This window comes from Melozone crissalis, unplaced genomic scaffold, assembly GCF_028551555.1.
Source record: "Melozone crissalis strain CALT ecotype California unplaced genomic scaffold, PUWL_Pcris_2 ptg000018l_1, whole genome shotgun sequence".
Classification (NCBI taxonomy): Eukaryota; Metazoa; Chordata; class Aves; order Passeriformes; family Passerellidae; genus Melozone; species Melozone crissalis.
Genome location: NW_026535796.1, coordinates 6,523,323 through 6,543,502, shown reverse-complemented (window position 1 = coordinate 6,543,502; position 20,180 = coordinate 6,523,323). Strand labels below are relative to the sequence as shown.

General features: G+C 41.9%; 1 protein-coding gene across 1 annotated transcript in view; it reads left to right on the top strand.

Annotated features, from left to right (window-relative positions):
- Positions 1 to 19,787, top strand: part of RRAS2 (RAS related 2) — a 43,067-nt gene extending 23,280 nt beyond the window's left edge. Inside the window, exons 2-6 of the mRNA XM_054275432.1 lie at positions 7,227 to 7,314; positions 7,789 to 7,891; positions 9,255 to 9,363; positions 16,428 to 16,546; positions 17,029 to 19,787. Of these exons, the coding sequence (XP_054131407.1) occupies positions 7,227 to 7,314; positions 7,789 to 7,891; positions 9,255 to 9,363; positions 16,428 to 16,546; positions 17,029 to 17,116 (507 nt within the window). The 3' untranslated portion in view covers positions 17,117 to 19,787. The remainder of the gene's footprint in view (positions 1 to 7,226; positions 7,315 to 7,788; positions 7,892 to 9,254; positions 9,364 to 16,427; positions 16,547 to 17,028) is intronic.
- The last annotated feature ends 393 nt before the right edge of the window (positions 19,788 to 20,180 follow it).

Here is a 20,180-nt window from a genome sequence, read left to right as displayed (position 1 = left end):
CAGTGTCCATGGAGGGAGAGGGACAGAAGAGTCTGTGGTGTGTAATAGGACTGACACTTTTAGTGTTTCCAGGCTAAGCACAGCTTTTGACAATCCTTGCATTGCACAAAAAATTTAAGGAGAAGACTTACCTCTACTTAACCAAGTCAGGTGTTTATTTCTGTCTCCTACTCTCTTCTGTCCTCCAGTTCTATCTTGGCAGGGGAGTAATCTAATGGATGTACTCTGAGGCTGCCATGGCTTGTACAAAAACTTTGCATTTTCCATTATTATTTTCTTCTTTAGTAGAATTGTTAATGTTTCATTAAGCATGTACTTAATCATAGTTTGGTATTATATATATGTGTGTTGTTATTTTTTCAGGAACAAATAAAAATTTTCAGCTTGTGTATGAATTTCCAAAGGGCTTAGCTTGTACATGTCTCATGTCATCTTTCTTTCACTATAGCTTCCTTCAGCTGAATCCTCTTCTGTCTTTGTAGCTTCATGAAGTGTTTCACATCACTGGGTAATGGCAGTAATTGAAGTTACAAATGACATCTGTTTCCCTGGACAGCCATAACAATGCTGACATACACATTAGGGCACTGGGAAGTAGTGCAAATTGAGGGAAGCATCATTGATTACTTGCAAGCACTGACTATCTTTTAATTTATATTTCTTGGAAGAAAGGAATGGGTGCTCTTACTGTTGGTATAATTAAAAGAAAGAACCTCTTAAAGATTTGTAGGAATATGGGATGATTGGATGATGACACACTTAGCCTTCTGTAGCATGAGGCAGTTCTCTAATCATTGTTTCTTTAGTCTGGCCTTTATCAGGATAAGGCTAGACCTTTGGTCTCCTATTCTCCCAACATTCAACAGCAAAATATTTGCCCTCATTCTGTAAATTATGCCAGCAAAGCCTGCTGAGTGCAGTTTGTGTTTGAAGTGCCGCTGGGTTGCTGTGGGTCTCTCCTGCAGTCCTTTTCTGGTACTGGTTTTAGCACTGCACAAAACCTTTGCAGAGGTGGCAAAGCTGTCATCAACCCCAACAGCATCCTCCTCCTGCTTTTCCAGCACCAACCAGTTCACCCTCTCTGGAAATAGTGGGCCCTAGTGAAGCACCTGCTCTTGGGGAGGTGTGTGTTTGCTGTTGGAACAAGCTTGTCAGAGACTCTCTGATTAGTGGTGTGCTTTTAGTTTGTTTGGGTTTTCTGTGACCCAAGTGCTTGGGGCTCTGTGAAATGCTAAATTCGTGTGTTTTGCTCTGTCTGTTCCTTTATTCTGGAATGCAGTCTGGGTTTATGTTTGCTTCTAGAAGTCAGGGTTTTTTTACTGCATGTTTTCCTTGTTTTCTAGCCAGCCAACTCACATGGTCTAAAGGAGTGACTTCTCCTTTGTGCTGTGAAAGGAGGTTCTTTAAATCCCTTGAGGTGCTCAGGCCCTGGGCTGCTGCTTTGCCTGATTGCCCCTTCTGCTGGGCAGGTTAGCCCTGGATCAGGGCAGCATGGTGCTTGGGCAAGGTGACAGGTTACTGTCACCCATCCTCTAGCAATTGCCTGTGGTGACATAGCACCTGTCTGCTTCCTCCTCCTCCAGAGACAGGAACATAGATTAGAACTCCTAGAAATGGTCTCTCACTTCCTTTGCCAGCTGGAGGAGGGCACAGTGACTGGGGTCACTTTAGTACAGACTTGGCTTCTCTGCCACTCTTAGGTAGAAGAGTTTTTGGCAGAGGCTATAAGATGTCATGGGTGGAAGGACAATGGAAGTTGCAAACTGAGCTATGCAATCAGTCATTTAGATCTTAATTCATGGTCTGGGAAGACTTTTATGGTGTAGTCAAGTACCTCAAAGAGAAAGGTATCCACTTTTGGCCATGGCAGTGGAGCTCTGGTCTTAACCTGTGGCACTGGCTTTCTCTATGGCTTGGAACAAGTGCTGGAAATACTCATTTAAATGAAGAGAGCTTAGGTGTCTGTCTTTCTGGATTAAATATTTCTGCTGTGATCAGTGTGGTGTGTGATGGGGCTGTAGCTGGTACTGCTACATACGACTGTGTTTTATATGCCCATGGTGAAGACCTGGCAGTGCAGGGAGTGAACTGGGCTTCACAATGGTCGAGTGGCTCAAGAGCAGGCATATTCTTGGTAAAATGCAGGGGAAATGAGGTAAAACCTAGAGAAGAGATGATATTGTAAAAGGCAGGCAAAGGAGAGACTGCCAGAAGAAATCCTCTGTCAAGGAGCACAGCACAGGAATGTCTTGGGATCTTACATTTCAGGTATTTGGTAATTTATTCAAGTCTAAAGTTGAAGCTTTGGTGTTGGTAGATGCTACACATATTTGTTTTAAGTCCTAGCATAAAAATGATAGCTAGGGAGGATTTTTGGGCTGTTTGCAATGCTCAAATTGCAGATGCTTATTTAAATCCAGAGCTGGTCTGTAACTGTAGCTGGAGGGTGGAAACCCTTCTATTTCCTTGCCTTTGCTGGGTTTGAACCAAAAACTTAAAACATGTGGAAAAAATTTAAATAAGCAACCAGTGGCTCTTTGACATATTATGTGTATGTTTAGTAAATACAGATGGAGATTATAGAGACAGCAAGGGTGAATATATATTTTGGCATGTACCTCTCCTTTAGCTCACTCATAGTGGTGGTGTGCTCTCACTGTGCTGGGCTGCCTTTCATTGCATGCCCTTCCAGCCTGGTGTAAAGACAAAGGGAGGAATGTTCTGCAGCTTAGGGAGGCAGCTTCCTGTCAACAGCATCCTACTTCTCCCCCACCCTAAAACATCAAGTGCCAAAGAAAGTTATCTCCTTACTTTTCATTTTGTGCACTGTTTATTACTTTATGAAAAGTGGCATAAGAGCCATGAATTTGCATTGAGGTTTTCCATCAAAGGTGTCTTTACTTAGTAATTTTTATAAATTTATGGGGTGGGACTCCAAGCTTGTCAGCTAATGGAGGAATTTCTCTATGTGTACTAAAGGGAACAAATTAATGGAGGAAGAGGATAAACTTAAGAGCAGGTTTTCATATCTTACCAAAAGACTTGAGTGATTGAAACACTGATTTAGGGATTGCTATTGTCTTAAGCAAAGACTGCTGGAGCAGTATTCTGTGTAGTGTCACTGTTTCCATGCACTGTGAGTAGAAACTCCTGTGAAGGTCAGGAGATCGTTTGAAATGCATTTTAGGATGACAAATGTGTACATAAGAAGGGATTTTAGTGGTGGGTTCCCCAGCTCTAAGTGATGTAGGTAGTGTGGGATTGGGGATTTTTATGTTCTTTTGGTTTTTCCCCCTTTACAAAAGTTCTTGGCAGCAGGCTTTCCCATCTCTGGGCTTGATTGCCTCAGCAGTCACAGAACGAGAAAACCTAGAAAACCTGTTGCATAATATTCTGGGTGAATTGAATGGTTGATGAGAGTACTGGGCTCAGCTTCTTGCTTTCCTTCTAGGAGATGGGTGGAAAGAGCTTTGATTTTGCAGGTGATTAAGGGAGTGGTGTAACAGGAGCGCGTGTTCAAGTTACTATCTCCTTAAAAGAAATTTAACTGCTGCTAATTATTTCCTGCAGGCAGTGGCCAGCTGCAGTGGAGCCAGCTGAATGAGTTGTGGCTCCTTGGATTTGTCAGAGGAGCTCAATGAGTCCTAGAGGAGCGGATCCGACACCCTGGGCTGTGTGGGGCCACCCTAGAGAGCCATGCCCCGTGTTCCATGCCAGCTCCCATCCCAGCTCCTGCTCTGCTTCTGGGGCTGCTGTGGCCTGGCTGGGTGGCTGCCCTGAGGTGTCAGGGCTTGCACTGACAGCTCTCATAAACACCCAGCACTGGCAGGCCTGGCTATTCCAGCACTCTGCGTGTGCTGGCTCCTCTGATTTCTCTGGGCTTGGCATCACTTTGAAGCCAGTAGGCTGTCAGTGGTTTGTGTCTGCTGCGATTGGGCTCCTGTTGGGCTTTTAGGCAGTTCTGCCGCAAACTCCTTGACCTCAGCAAAGTTATTTGTGCTGGTGTAGGGTCTTGGGCTTGCTGGGTGAGCAGGCACCTTGCCCAGACAGCATTCAGGAGTGAAGGGATGGCCTCATGGAATGTTTCAGCATATCTGCCATCCCTTAATTCTTTAAACACTGCCTGAGCAGCAGCAGGAGGGTCCATTCCTGCTCAAATTGATAAATACTGTGTCTGCTACATCTATGTTTTGTAAATCAACCAAAGCTGAATAAAGCCTGTGAGCTGTGGTGGTTGTGTGTCCTGCTGCACATGGTCCCAGTGCAATTTGGGAAGGAAGGCTCCCTCAAAACCAGCAGCTGTTTGAGGCACATAAGCCTTGCCCAGTGCCTGGAGCTAAACCACAGCACTAATTGCTTTGCAAAGCTCTCCCATAGTGGCTGTGACAGCAGATTTGGCTGTGCCAGCTCCATGGGAGGGAAGAAAATACTTGTAAGAGCAATTGTTACATGGGGGATCTGTGGAATCTGCTCGCTCTGAATTTGACATGTGGCTGATGCTGGATCAGGATGACTTAATCTTGTTTCCCTTTTTGAGGGAGGAACCATGTTCCATGTCTCTGTACCTAATCTTGCACTCTTGCTTTGTATATAGTCAGGTTTTTTTAATTAAATTTAAAAAAAACCAAACTAAAAAGGGTGGAGGGAATCACAGAAATGCCCTGCAGATTACAGAACATGTTGTAGTTGTTGGCCCTTGGACAGATAATGAGGAAAATAAGAAGAATCCATCTGAGATCATTATGGCTTTCTTTTTCTGAACTCTCTTGGTGAAAAATACTGCCCTTGCTGGATATAAACTTGCTGCTTTAGGTGTTCTAACACTGATTCATTAGAGCAAAATAAATTGATTCCAAAATCTCCCTTTTAAATAAAAGCTGCTATCCTTTACCATTTTGTAGATGTAAAGGTTCAAACAGTAACTTTGAATTCTGCAGGATGGAGGAATAAAAGCTGAAGCTGGAGTAATTTCAGAGTGCTTTATTTTCCATGGTTTAGTCACCTAATGCTTTTTATAAATATCCTGTTCTGTTTCCTTAGTGAAACATAGGACTTAAATTCCCTTCCTTGTGATCATCCCTTTAAAGTCAGATTCTGTAAATGATTTTATTTATATATTTGTATGTTCACCTAAGTTTCTCATCCATCCTTTAAGGTTTGTTAAGGGCCACAGAAGAATTGAGACCTTATTTACAGTTTGTGTAAATTCATTCCTCAAAGTCTCTTCCTAAGCTCCTGGATAACAGGTTTTGAGTCATGGATAGAGGCAAAAGGAATGATAGAGTACACTTCTGAAGGCTGAATTTTCTCACCTTTAAATCTTTAAGGGAAGCATGGTAAAGGGATGAGTTGAGCCTCTTGTTCAGAGGTGAGTGTTCTGCTGCCTATAGATGGGCACTTTGGCTGTGTGTTGCATTTAGGATCCCATTTTTGGAATTTTTTAGTGGTAGAGGGTTTGTTGGAGGGTTTTTTTGTTGTTTTGCTTGGTGTGGGTGGGGTTGCAGCAGGGTGACTGTTTAGCCTGGGTGCATCAGTGCAGAGCAGCTGTGGCTGCTGTGTAGGTGTATCCTGAGAGGACACTGCTGTCTGCTTGAAATGCAAAGGAGCTGCTCAGGGTCTCCGCTCTGGGGGCAGCAGATTTTTAGTGTGCTGCCGGCTCTAAAGGAACAGATCAACAGCAACCTTTACAAACACCTCCTGCAGCCAGCTGCATGATGGCTGTGGTATATGAGCACAGGTTATACACAGCACCCACAGCTGGGCATGTGCTTCTCCCAGCAAGGAGAAGCACATGAGCTCTGCTGGAGAACCCCTGTCCTGAATGCTGCTGAACCAGGGGCCTGGCCATGTCCCAGTGCTGGGTGCAGCCAGGACAGTGTCCTGTAGGCTGTCCTTGTGAGCAGCTCCTCACCTGGGCTGGACAAGGGCAAATACAGCCACATAAATGATCTGCAAGGAACAGGGTTAACTGTGTTCTGCACTGACAGTGGTGTGTCTGGTGAAGGTTAGTTGGGCTAGTGCTGTGATTTTGTGATTTCAGTTCTTTTTTTTTCCTCCTCTTTTTTTTTCTTTTCCCAACTGTGACATCTGTTAACTTGATTTCACTAAGTTGAGAAGAGCAGAGTCTTTAAGTTTGTGTGGTTGGAAAGGTGCTTCAGCAAAGTTCCTTTCTTTTTTTTTTTTTTCATCCTAGGAGCCAATATGTAGTTTCAAAATGTTCCTAATTCCTTCCTGGTTTACAGAACTCAATAATGTACACATGGTACACCTGCAGTTCTGCACAAATTGTGCACTGAGTGCCTGCTGGGGACATAGATGGGAAGGAATTTGATCAGGGTTTAGATTTGTTATGCTAATGTGATTCCATCAGTTTTAGGTGAAGTTAACTTTACTATGACTGCATGCAAGCTAAAACTTCATCCTTTGAATTCTAAACTTGCCTTCTGATAGTGTTGTTAACCCAGTATTCAGTACCAGATCACCCAGTCTCTAGAGAACTGTACCAGAATGTGCTTTGCTCTACAGTGTGGGTGATGAGCCACAGCCTGGCAGTATCTGGTGGGGCCTTGTGCTTAGGCCATGGGTGGCACAGGCATTTCATGGCTAATTCTGCTTTCAGGGGTTGTCTGTCTGGGGGCTGTGAGTGCTTAAAGTCATTAAAACCAGGAGAAAAATCCTGATAATAAGGATGTTCCACCAAACTTCTTTCAGCTAACAAAGTGCTACTTGTGCTGTGAGGAACTGTTGCTAGACATTGTTCTAGAACTGCTGGAGAATTGTAGAAACAGCTGAGAAAGTCCTGGCACTTCCTAGAAGTCTCTGGCTCTGGGATGGGGAGAGGAAGTCCTGTAAACTTGAGAATGTCAAAGAACTTCTAAACCCTACCAGAAGTTCAGGGACATTACAAGAGACCTTAGAAGTCCAAAGAAAGTGAAAATTTCTAAGGATTTCTGAGAAATCGTAGGAGTTACCAGTAATGTCTAGAAAATGTTGGAGAGGCTGTAGGAATCCAGTAACTCAGTGACCCTGCTAGTAATCCCTACAATTTATGAGCATTTACTAGGAATAGGAAAGCCATTCCTGGATATCTTTGGATGAAGAACCAAATGGCTGTACATGGATAAACACACTCACTTTCCTCATGCTGCCAAGTGTCCAGTTTTAGCATCTCCCTCAGTGAGTGTCCTGTGCTTGTCTAAGCCACAAACCTGTTTTCTTCTCTGCAGTCCTACTTTGTTACGGATTATGACCCAACCATTGAGGACTCCTACACCAAGCAATGCGTGATCGACGACAGAGCCGCGCGCTTGGACAGTAAGTAGCCCACCCACAGTGCCCACAAAACTAGGATTGGGAATTGGTTCTATTCCCAGGAGTTACCTGGGTGACATGGAAAACACACCTCTGTGCTGCCTCTCCCAAGTGCAGTAGAAATGCTTTGCTTTAAAAATTTCAGTTCTTGCATGTTGGTGGTTTCTTTATGAATAAACCAACAACCCTCATCCTCACGTATCTCTGAGCATTTTCCATCTGTTTCAGATGGTCAGGAATTAGCAGAAGTCCTGAGGTCTTTTGTTGTTCAGTTTGTTTGGTAGGTCTTGAATTGTTCAGTCAGTGCAAAAACTTGTTGGGAATATTGGAAAAATATCTAGTAGTATCTGCCAAAAGTGGTTTCTGCTTGGCTATGATGCACAGGACAGACTCTCACAATATCTTATCAGGGATAATTTTTTTTTTCAGTCTGTCAGAACATGAAATGTAATAATCCATATTTTTGCTTGTGTTCAGTTCTGGATACAGCAGGACAAGAAGAATTCGGAGCCATGCGTGAGCAGTACATGAGGACAGGGGAAGGTTTTCTGCTTGTTTTCTCAGTCACAGATAGAGGAAGGTAAGCCTGAGGTCAAGTAATTAAAACAAACAAGTTTTAATTATTCTTAAATTGCACATGATCCTTAACTGAAATAATCTCAAACAAAACATTAAGTATGTGTTCACTCTTAGGTGCAAGGTGTGATGGTCTTTCAGCACTGAAGAACAATTTTGAACCAATGATTTTGTGAAAGTGTCTTATTTGTTTCAATAGATGACTTGAAAGCATAAAAAAAAAAAAAAGGACAGCTCTGTTCAAGAACTTTATTACAGTCCAGAATACCTTTTTCCTGGGAGTGTCTGGTATTCAGTCAGTTCTTAGGAATATCCATTTGCCATGTGCAGCATCAAGTAGCTGGCTCTGGGTTTCTGAGTGGGTTTAGGGTATGTGCCTGCACTCTTTTGCAGGCAGAGCTCCCTCTGCTTTCCCCATGCATTGACTGAATAGCTGCAGAATGCAGATGAAACATCTTCTTAGAAGCTGATGGAGAGCTATGCTTAGTGACATAAATCCCTTCTGGCACCTGGTTCTTTTCAATGTGACTTTTTTACTGGTGATCATCTTGCTTTTAAACTTTAGCTGGCAAATTAGGTGTAAATACCTTCAGGCTCTATGTCTGGAAGGCCACAAAGGGTTTGTGATTATCTGCAAATGTCTGTGCTGAAGGTCCTTATGTAGTGATGTGGCTTTAACAGTGTTTACAGTCATTTATTTATTCATTCTCTAAAAGTCCTTGCTTAGGCCAGAATTAGCTTGTTTAGTATACCATCCTGGAAGAAGTTTTCTGCTCTGCTCACCTTTCTTTAAACACTGCTGGAATATTCCTTATGCTTGAAAAGCATCAGTACCTGGTTTAACTTAGTTGGTAACTGGAAAGCTTTCTGCTCATTTAGCCCTGCCATTTTTCTGTCCTTGACAAAACAAGGCTTTCCAGCTTTGATAGCTTCCCCAAAATTCTTATAAGTAGCTCTGGAGGTTGCCAGCTGATATTGATCACCAGGGTCTCTATGCTGTGGTTTGAATATTCTAGATGGAGCAGAACTCCAGGGTCAGTATTTGTAGAATGGACTGTGGTTGCTTGACTCTCTGCAGCACGCTGGCCCTGGGTCCCTGTGGATTGAGACACAGTCAGTGTTTTGCTCACCCTGCAGCCCCACCTCAGCCCAGTGCAGAGGACACTGCTCACTTGGGGATTTTTTTGGTTTGAGTGTTGGATGGTTCTCTAACTGGTCATGCTGTGACTCTGGAGTGCCTGCAGCTGTCTGTGCTTGTGTGTCATGGCAGGGCAAGTCCCAGTATGTGACTCATAATTTCTGAACTTTTTCAGAACCTGAGAATCTGTGAATTAGTGCACTGATGCTCTGCTTGTGTTCTTTCACAGCTTTGAAGAAATCTATAAGTTTCAGCGACAGATTCTTAGAGTGAAAGATCGCGATGAGTTTCCAATGATTCTCGTTGGTAATAAAGCAGATCTGGACCACCAAAGACAGGTAATTCATTTGCTCTTAGTTACTGCTCCCTTTCTTCCAGAAAATTCAGTTTTCCCCCAAAATTAAACTTCCTTCCAGAATGGGAACAAACAAATCAAAAGAGTCCTATCATGCAAACTAATTTCAATGCAAGACACTCCACTCAGTTTCTGTACTTGAAGAACCTTAGGAGCATGATGGCATTCCATACCCAGCACATCTTCTGTCTGACTCAGTGGGGTTATGTGGAGACCAAGTCTATTCACAGAGCTGAGAGCTTGCTGTCATGACTTGATTACTCAGGCATGAACGTGTCTAATTCCTCAGTTCTGTTACTCACACTGCACTGTGCCAGCAGAGTGCATTCCAGCACTAACTCCAGCCATCCTTAGCCTTCAGTGCTCTTGCTTTTACCTTTCACTGCTGTTATGTATAAATTAGTGGTTAGTCACTGTTTTCTCTTTGTCTACTCTCTTCTGCAGAAGTGACTTAAAGCTTTAAAAGTTGGAAGTACAGCAACACAATTTCTGTTAAATTTATGTACCTTAAAGTTTTGAAACCAATAGTTTTCAACCTCACCTCTAGTCACAAGACTACTTAAAATACTTAGTTTAGAATTATTTAAAGGACTTTCAAATATATTTTTCCTTGTTGCTGTTGATTTTTAATGAATCAAACTAATTTGGGCTGAAATGAAAATAACCTTACTGTAGCAGCAGGAAAGGAACAGATGTCAAACTTGTATTTTCTTCAGCAACTAATTTGAGAAGCTTAATATTTTCTCTTGAGACAGTAAGAGGGCATTGAAAGCTTGGTGGCAACGCATGATTTTCTGAGAATAAAGTAAAAATTGCTGTAATTGTTCTAAGAGTTTCACAAGGAAAAAACCCCATGGCTTAAAGAGCTCAGTGAGTTAGTTTGTGCAATGCTGTATTGCAATTACAGTACAAAAAAAGTTCCTGTTGAATATGGTCCCTTGGCTGTCACAGCCTCTTCATCCCAGAAGCTGTGTAGAAAGATCATGACTAAATTAAAAGCTATGCTGAAAGATGCTGCATTGAAAGAAGTTTTCACAGAAGTAGCTCACAAATTCCTCTGAAGTAACTTTGAGTGCTCACACATTCGCAGAACAGTCTGTCCCTGAGACAGGGACATTTCATTCCCTGTCATTCTTCACTTACCATCATGCCCCCATCAAAATCCCTAGATTTAACCTTGCAGGTCCTGGAACATCTGTACTTCATCTCCTGCACAAATGTTGGCATTGAAATTATGGAGGTGAAACTCAACTATTCTGCTAATTGTAACTGCTGAAGGACAAACCCCCAGATGCTTTGGGAGGGAAATACCATCGTGGCTCTCAGCCCCAGCTCTCAGGATCCCTGCAATTGTAGTTGGTAACCCTGGACATCCATTTCTAGCAACAGCTGTGAACTTTGCTCTCTCCTCCACCCTCCTCGTGTAATTGCACTGCCTCTGTTTCTCCCTTAAAGGCAGAGAGGTGCCTGTCTCCTGTTCTGCTGCTCCCTCTGCCCTGTTCCAAGCTGCTTTTTCAGGTGGAGATGGGCTGGAACACATTCAAGCTCAAAGCAGCTTTTTCTGAATTGCCTAACTTTGCAATTTTGCTGCTTATATCAATATATGGCTCCAAAATTTCCTTTTGCTTTTTATGGCTATATTAATTACCTTAATTGATTAGATGCTGATGGGCATTATTTTTTGTTGCTCTCACTCACCATCTATATACCAATTGGTGGACTTGTCACTGCCATCACAAGCTGGGGCTTAGGCAGATATAGCTGAGAAAACTTTTCTGGGTTTGCTTAAACAGCTACTACATGTTCTTAACTCTTCCCTGCCCCTTCCCCATCACATGGTGTGTTTCACTTGGGCTTCAGTCAGTGTGAAGGAATGGTTGTGGGATGCTGAGCTGACATAATTGGACCCCACAAGGGAGAGGCTCCCCTCCCACTTGACTTCACATTCCCATTCTTTCCCAGATTTCACTTGAAGCACTTTTAGAGTTGAATCATCTCTCTGGATGGGGAGGAGCAGGAATGGCTTCCTGGGAGCTGTGTGAGCTAAATGAGCTTGCAGCAAGATTTGAGTGCCAGTGCTGGTAGCATGGGAAGGGGTGGGACTGTGGCTTGGGGCAGAGCAGGGAGGAGCTGGGCTGGGGGAGCAGTGAGACCTCGCCCTTGGGCAGCAGCCAGCAGGGAGATGTTATCAGCTGGGTGTTGCACTCTGAGGGGCACCAGCCTGCTCATCTGCCTGAAAACTTGTCAGCTAGTCCTGCCACCAGCTAAACCAACCAGTCCAAAAGTGAGGAAAAACTTCAGCCTGACAAGCAAGGTCATCCTGCTGTGGCTGCAGGTTTCCTGGCAGGGAGCTGTGCTGGGAGCAGTGGGGTCAAAGGAGAGAGTGCTCCCTCACCTTGGCTGGGAGTGCTGCTCAGTGGGGAGTGTGGGGCAGCCCCAGGCTGTAACTTGTGGGCAGAAGTGTGATAAGGGCAAGTCCTCTGCATTTTTACACTTTGCCTGCTGATGTGTCAGGCCCCACCAAAAACCTGCTAGGCCACGCTTATCTTTTACTTATGTGGGTCTTTCTCTCTTGTTTAATCCCAACTGTACAATTTTCATTAAGGTAACATTTTTAGAAAGTCAGGAAGCTGGGTATCAGTTTTTAGAGCAAAACTGCTTGTACTGGGTATCTGCCTGCTTTTTCCTAAAGGCAGGAGGCAGACCAGTGAAACACATGCAATCTCTGAAAGACTTAAACGCAGTTAAAGTAATTTAGTGTGTGTTTGGATCAGCAGATAATACTCAACAACAAATCTTCCCAGAACCCAAAGGAGTTAAACATGTGGAAGAGTTCTGGTTGTCTCAAGGGTCTGGCCACACCTTTATCCAAGTAAATATGTGTTGAGGTTGAGCAGAGTACAGAGTACTGTCGTTGTGACACCATAAATCTGCAGGCTAATGATGCATAGCTAATCATGCTCGTGTGGTGGCAACTGTTTCTCAGGAAATACATGAACTGGGTTGTACAGCAGAAGTGCACAAACAATGGTATGATCTTGATGAATTGTTGGGGCTCACTAAAGGTGTGGTGTAAATTAGTGGGGCTTTATAAACCAGAGACCAGCTCACAAGTGGTTTTGGGAGGGACGTGAAAGAGCAAGTTTGAAATAGCAATTTGTCATGGTAATAATTGTGTAGAGAAATAGAGTTAAGCAGCTTTCTTGTGATTTTCATCTCTCAATCTCCATGTGTTACATTGACAAAGAAAAGTGAGTCTTTAGAGGACAAGGAAGCATTAATCTTTAGAATGTATGATAAGCAGCGAGGCTGCCAGTGTTTCCAAATTCCCCAGTCGCAAATTGCTGACTCTGAAACCAGAATTGAAGCACCATCTCTTCACTGCTCTTTCCTAAAGTAAATGCTGTGTAGCAGTCTTTCTGTTAAATGGGTTAATTCCTTAGAACTCAACACTGGATGTTTCTACTGTAAGATAATTCAGTAGAGCACCAGATGTTTTAATAATAACCACTAGTGGTGGAGGAGTAGACTTGTCAGTGCAGGATATGTCTGACTTTCTGTAGATCACTGCTAGCTTAAACTGGGTCAAGTCTGATCATTCCCCAGATGGCAGGATTTCAAGGAAAATCCAAGTTGCAACAGGAAAGTGCTTGGGTTTCATTAAATGCTAGTTCTTGCTTTTGCATCATGACTGAACTAACACAATGACCTAGAGCTGAGATCACCTCTGTTATCTTTTAAGCAAGAAGAAAGAGAGATCCATCTGACTTAACTCTTAACCTTCTCTTTCTTGTATGAAAGTGTGACAATAACTTCTTGCAGTGGTAGATGTTGGGACTGTGTCCAGGGACAGCTCTGTGCCCACAGACAGACTGTACCTTGGACTGGAGAGTGTGGACAAACTGGAGTTAGGGGACAGTGAATTATCCCTGTAGGACAATTGGGATGACAGATGCACTCCTCAGGAATGATGGAAGTCTTGGCAGAAATGGACAGTGTTTTTGTGCTGGGAGCTCTGTAGGGTGACCATAGAATTGTAGAAATGGATTCCTCTCAAACTTGAGGAAGCGTTTAATTGTTACCTGTGTGGTGTGTCCCTTAGTCTTGTGTAAGTGTCCAGGCAGAATACAGGTGCAGTGTTAGGTTCGGCAGCCTTGTAGAGTTGCTTTAGGTGGAGGAAAGCATGGAAACTTCAGAAATTAATGTATTTCTGACAGATACCAGACAGAACAGTGAAGAGAGGAGGACCTATGTTCACAGGATTATTGTGCAGATACTCAAATGGAAACTGTTTCAGAAGAAGAATGTTAGCTTAGGGAGGTGGGGAATAAACTTTTCCATGTTTGACTGGCTCACATCTTCTGTAATGAGTTTTCATTTGAGAAACTTTTACTAACTGTCAGAACAGGGAGAATGAGTGATATCCAGAAACAAACAGTGAAATATCCTATAGCAAAAGGATGAGCGTTATGGGTGGTTCTCATTTGCATTCAGCCTTAAGCTCAGTAAAACTGCAGAAACAACACACACAGATGTACACACAATCACTGCCATCAAATCTGTGGTTCTCTTTAGTTCTGTCAAAATGACATCCAGTCTTCTTTGAAGAAAAAGGATTTAGTTTTTATTTTGGTGGTGATGTTAAATAAGCTGTCCCATCACACTTCCTGGAAAACTTGTTGTGTTACAGGGTTGTCGTACTCAAGAAGGGACAACAAAAATAGAAAAATTCATGTTTTTATTTACAAGTATTTCTATGTTTGTACTTATATTTCCCTCAGCTTTGAAGATGGAGCTGGTATGTTCTGGCCTCTAATTAACATCTTGGGCACTGCACACGTTTCCATAGTGTTTCCAAGCTAAATATTGTTTTAAACTGACTTTTGAGGTCACCAGAATTTACCACCAGTGACTTGACAATATACTTGTGAGTCTGGAAAAAAATTATTTTGGAATTTAACAGTTACAGATATTCTAGTAAATACAACAAGAACTTCAGTGTATTTATAGTGTTTTAGATGCAGGATATTGTGGAAGTGTAGCTTAACTTCATTACAGTGTTAGTTTGACTTGTACCTGTAAAGTTCTTTAGGTACAATACTGAAGAAATTCTTTAAACGCGTTTAAAGATTGAGTTCAGCTTCTCCTCAGAATTAAACATTCCTTGCCAATTATTTATTTTTGTTGAACTTCAGCCTCTCACTTTCTGGGGCTGCAGTAAACTATGCAGGGATGAAGAAAAGTAAAAAGAGTTAGTTTTGCTAGAACTGTTATAGATATAACTTATTAGTCTGAGGTAGAGATGTACAGAAGGCTCTGGAAGCACTGGTGCAAACTTCAGGAGATTCCACAGTCATTGAAGTGCCAGATATTGTGCCAAATATTTGTCCAAGTGCAGCCTTCATAAGCTTTGCAATTGTAATATTTCAACATCAGAGGTCAGAGTGGAGAGCTGAAGTGGAATTCTAGCTTCCCCAGTTCTTGCTGGGGGAGCAGGAGTTCTCATTATTTTTCAGTTTTCAAACAGCAGTAGAGGACTGCAGTTCCAGTTCTCCCTGAGTGCCCTGCAGCTAAAAAGGCAGCTCCAGTGGTTGATCTTGGGGCTGAGTTGGTCCTGAGGGTTTCTTTTTTGGCTTCAGCTGGTGGTGATAACACTGAAATGAGTGCAGAGTTGCTGTGAGTGTTTGAGATCAGCAGATGCATCCTGAATTACTCCAGCTAATGGCACAGGGTGCTGGGAGCATTTTGTAGAGCTTCACAAGGGTTTAGTGGGAGCAGCCCTGATTTCAGCAGGAGATGTGTGGATATGGTGCCAGTGGGATGCTAAGGACAGAGAAATCAAACATGTGGAGATGCCATGCATGGAGACTCTTAAACCACTGTGAAGCTGTTAAGAAGCTATTTTGCAAGCTGAAAAGTACTTTTAGACCATGCAGTGTGGTCATGCTGCCACTACTTTTCTATTCCCATCTATTTCCATTTCTGTGCAGCTGCTTAATCTAATGAATACTCTGAGTTCCTTTTCAGAACTAATTTTAAAATAAACCCTCCTTTTTTTTGTTCTTGTATCAGTCCTCTACGTGCTGGTTTAATGTTTTTCTGTGACAGCAGTGTAATCTTTGACATTTCTTCATGAGCCATTGTCTTGGCAAGATCTGTTGTACTTCCTTTTGTCACTGAGAGCTGCCCTTTCCTCCCTGGCCCTGGGGGTGACCTTCCCTTTGGAGTCTTGCGCCACTCAGGGTGGCCTCTGTTCTCTGACCTCACTGCTTTCCACCTCATCCAAAAATACACTGTGGTCTCCTTTGGTTTTGCCTTGTGCCTGACTTATTCCTCCTTCCTAGAATGGTCCACTGCCTTCCTGCCTTCTGCCTCATCACTTTAAATTTGTACCAACTTTTCACGATGCTCATTGTTTCCTGTTCATCTCCTTTTCCACTGTTGTCTCAAGGAGTCGTTATGTAACCAAGGTTTCTTTAGTATTTCTGAATTGCCTGAAGGCCTCATGGATTTTTATAACTCTGATAATCTAAGCTATGTTTAAAATTGGCTGTTCTGCTATGTCATTAATAGATCTTTTTTTTAATGACTTTAAAAAAAAGACTTAGAAGTTAAAGCAGTTGTTTTAAGAGTAGTCTGATTTTTGTTTTTTTGTTTCTCTAGATTTAGCTGGGGCAATGCAAAAGTGAATTTAGTAATAATATTCAGAATTCTGTTAGTAATCCAGCAGATGCTGACTGAAGCACTTGCTTTGAGGAGGAGCAAGGGACTAATATCTGCCTGGGGAGGAAAACTTGGTCTTATGCAGAACTGGAGGCACCCGGAGTGAGGGGGATTTCTTGGAAAGTCAGTCTTTGTCTATTGCAGAAACTTCCTTTAAAAGAAGTCTGTTTCCCAGCTGTATAACATGGGCAAGGTGAGAACTGTGCTGTGCCCAAATAACCATTATTTTTTGAGGGAGCTGGATCCTTAGCATGCAGATGCAGAGTGTACTGGCACAAAGCTGCTTGCAGAACCCTAGTGCTTAATGACTGCTGTCTGTTGCAGGTGACACTCGAGGAAGGCCAGCAGCTGGCACGGCAACTGAAAGTAATGTACATGGAAGCCTCAGCAAAAATCAGAATGAATGTAGACCAAGCTTTTCATGAACTTGTCAGAGTTATAAGGTATGGTAATTGAGACCTGATAATTCATGTCCATGTATTAATGGATAGCTGCAGCAAAGGTGTTGAAATGCAGTGGGAAATTGCTGGGAGGATTCTGCCTGCTGTTACCTTCGAGCTTTAGCCAATCATCTCCATTATAAAACACTCGGGTGCATTAGAAAAAATTCTTACATTAATTTAATACATATTTGAATGATAATTTTGTTGTCTTAATCTTTGGGTTTTATTGGTCACCCAGTCAGTAAATATGATAAACTGGGACTGAGTTTATCTGAGACTGGCCTTCTGTAAAAAATTTGGTTTCTTAAAAAAACAACCCCAGAAGGTGAACTCAAAAACTGTCACTTACTTTTGCAGTAATTTGAATGTAAAAAGGAAGGGCATTCCCTATGAAAGTATAAAAAGAAAGTGTGGAATACAGTAGTTGTGTTTATTTACCTGAAAATTATTCTATGAATTTAATTTGAAATATCTGTTTCCAGGAAATTTCAGGAACAAGAGTGCCCTCCTTCACCAGAGCCAACACGGAAAGAAAAAGACAAGAAAGGCTGCCATTGTGTTATTTTCTGAGAATCCCAAGAACCAAGCTATCAACTGCCAGATCATATTTTTCCTTTCCATCATTTTACATCACTTCTGGTATTGGTCTAGCCTTATATGTGCATGTCCTAAAAGTGGTCACCAGAATAGCCTTAGTCCAAGAAGCTGGCAGAATAGTTCTTGAAGAAGACTCGGTCATCCTGGGGCAGACTTCAAACCAAAACACTAAGGCTGCTTCTCTAATACCACAGTTCCTTCCTTCTGTCCCTTCAGAGCTTGCACCTTGTGGAGTTTTATTCGCAAAGGAGATGAAACAAAACCGTGTAGGACGAGGTGTTGAAGTCATGCATAAGTTGTCTCTTGTGAATTAATTTATTTTTACTTCTGACATTTCATTAGCTATTACAGAGACCTATATTGGGGTATAGAGAATACTTTTTAAAAAAGGGGTGGATTGGCTTTTTTTTTTGTTTGTTTGTTTCTGCCCTCAGTTAAATTAGACTTGAGTATTCAGCTAGCCTTAAGAAACCTACACTGAATTTCATTGAGAGCAAAAATTTTCATCTCTCATTTATGCTGCAGTTTTATTTCGGTGGCCAAAACATTCTACTGTATTTATTTTTTGAATCCAGAACAGCTACAGGATGATTACTACTACTATTAGGATATGGCCAAATACCTGAGCTCATTCTGGATTGAGGCATTTCAGCTTATTAAGAAATTTCACATTATGTTTGAAAACAAATTGTGTCTTCCTTTGTATTTCTGGGTAAGGGATTAAGGAAAACTAAAATTGTAGCTGTTTTTGTTTCATGTGATATAAAAATGAATTTGATCTTTCCATTGTCAGAGATGATTAAATGTTTTTGCTATATACTTTTATACATTATTTTCTTATCAAACTAGTTAACAAGTATTTTTATATGTTTGTAAGCAAATATGCTTTCACAGCATAACTTGTGTATATGTAAAGATGAGTATTTAATTCTCACAGTTCACTTTTAACTGACAAAATGTGGGATTTGCCAAACTGTGGTAAATTTCTCCTTACTCTCCCGGTTATACCCAAGAATGGCCAATTATGTGCCTGCCCAGCACACCTATAGAGTAAAATCTAGTGTTGTGTTTTAATGAATTTCAGTATCCCTTACTAAAGACTGACCATTATGTGAATTATTAAACTGTAAGACTTTTAACTGATTGTTTAGTTAAACTGTGGATGGTTGTTTAATTTTGAGTTCTGTGGATTGTGTTTAAACAATTCAAGAGTATGGTCCCTGATATTGAAATACTGAGTGGTATTGCACAGTTGTCACCTTAACTGAATGTGTCCAACAGTTCTTTGAAACTTGATTATTAAGCAAACCCTTGTATAACTTCAGGTGCTAGAATTAAAGATGATCTAACCATTTTCGGGGGGTAAACACACTGCCTCTTTCTGAATCTCTTCCAAAAGCTGCATTTTTTGGGGGATAGGGGGGAAAAGGGAGTGATGGAACCGGGCTGGGGAAGAGCAACACATACCTGCAACAGCATTTGCCTCAAGCTTGGAAGGAAAGAAACTTTACTTTCAAGAAACATTTCAGCTTAAGCCATGCCAGATGACAAAAGCTGATGTTTGCTTTGGCTTGAAATGTGTAGTCAGTGGTCCAGTAAACAATCCTTGTGTTTTCAGGCTGTGCTCACTGTCAGGTGCTCTGCCATAAATCTGGAAGTGTCTCCTGAGAAAACAGGGCTGAAACAAGTTCCAGGTACCTTTACAGCAGCAAGGCATTAAACCTTGGATTCAAGCTCCTGCCAGGCACTGCAGAGGAGTTTAAGTTTTTTTTTAAAATGTAATTTAGATTAGCTTGTGTAATGCAGTTTTGAGAGAGTGGGGAGCTTCCCCTCCCTGCTGGATTTATTGGTTGATGAAAGGCTGCTTAGGAGGAGTGTGTGGAAGATTCAAACAAGGAGTTACAGTGGAAACACATTTGGGAGATGCATTGCATTTTTCAAGTCAAATGTAAGAAATTACAGCCTGTAGCAAACACCACGTGTTTTCTTAACTATGTAAAGCTCTCTGGAGGTAAATCACTGAATATGTGACTTTAGAATGAGTTAAGACAACAGATTACAGCATGTGTGCTGAGACTGAACTTGTTCAGTGAGCATATCTTTAGATTTTATAACTTTTTTTCTTTATTTTTTAATCTTTCACTCATGGTAGAATGGCTTTAAAAAGTGGAGTTAGAAAAAGAAGTTTTTTTAACATGCAGCTCCTCATAGCTGATAGAGAAGGTGGTAGAGCTCCACCTGGAGATATGGATAACTTTGAGGAGGTTGATGCTAAAGAACCTACACCTGCTAAGCCACGCTGTAAACATGGTGAACCTTACAAACAAAATAAACAACCCTGGCACCACCAGCAGCTGCTGTGCAAAGTTTATTAACTAAGACATGTGCATGTGCTTTTTAAGGCTTCTGTTGGAGAGAATGTGCAGACAAATCTGTGTGCTGTTATCATCTCTTTTCAAGACTGTGGCACTTTAAGGAGATGTTAAATGGAGGCATTTGGATCCTACTCTTCAGACATGAAGTAAATCTTTAGAAAGGCAGTAGGGATTTTTGGTCTGTAATGGTGATCTAGGTGGTTGTGAGTTCAAAACAGCTGAAGGTATTTCAGTGATTTGCTTTTCTAATTGTTGTAGCTGAAAGTAGTGGTGAAAAATGATGCTTCTGGCCCTGGTGTGCTGCTTGAAACAATAGAATAGGGGCCTTGTCAGTCTTTTTAAAAGTAATAGCCCTGATCCATACGCCTTGGATTGGTTGTGAATTTACAGCATTGCCACCTTGCTGTAGGATAGGGTTTAGCTGACAGTCCAAGAGAGATTCTTACTTTTCCTGGCAGAAGAAATGCTTTAACATTTGTCACTTTACTCCAGTTCAAGGCTGCATCCATAAATCTATTAAACTTGCAGTTCAGGAATCTAGAGAGTTTGAAATGTACCTAGCAATGATCTCCTGTTCTTCCTAGAGCCCAGGGTAGGGTCTGGATCTGTGTTTCAAAGCACAAAGTAGCAGCTCTTTCTGGCCTCTCACACTGCTGAACCTG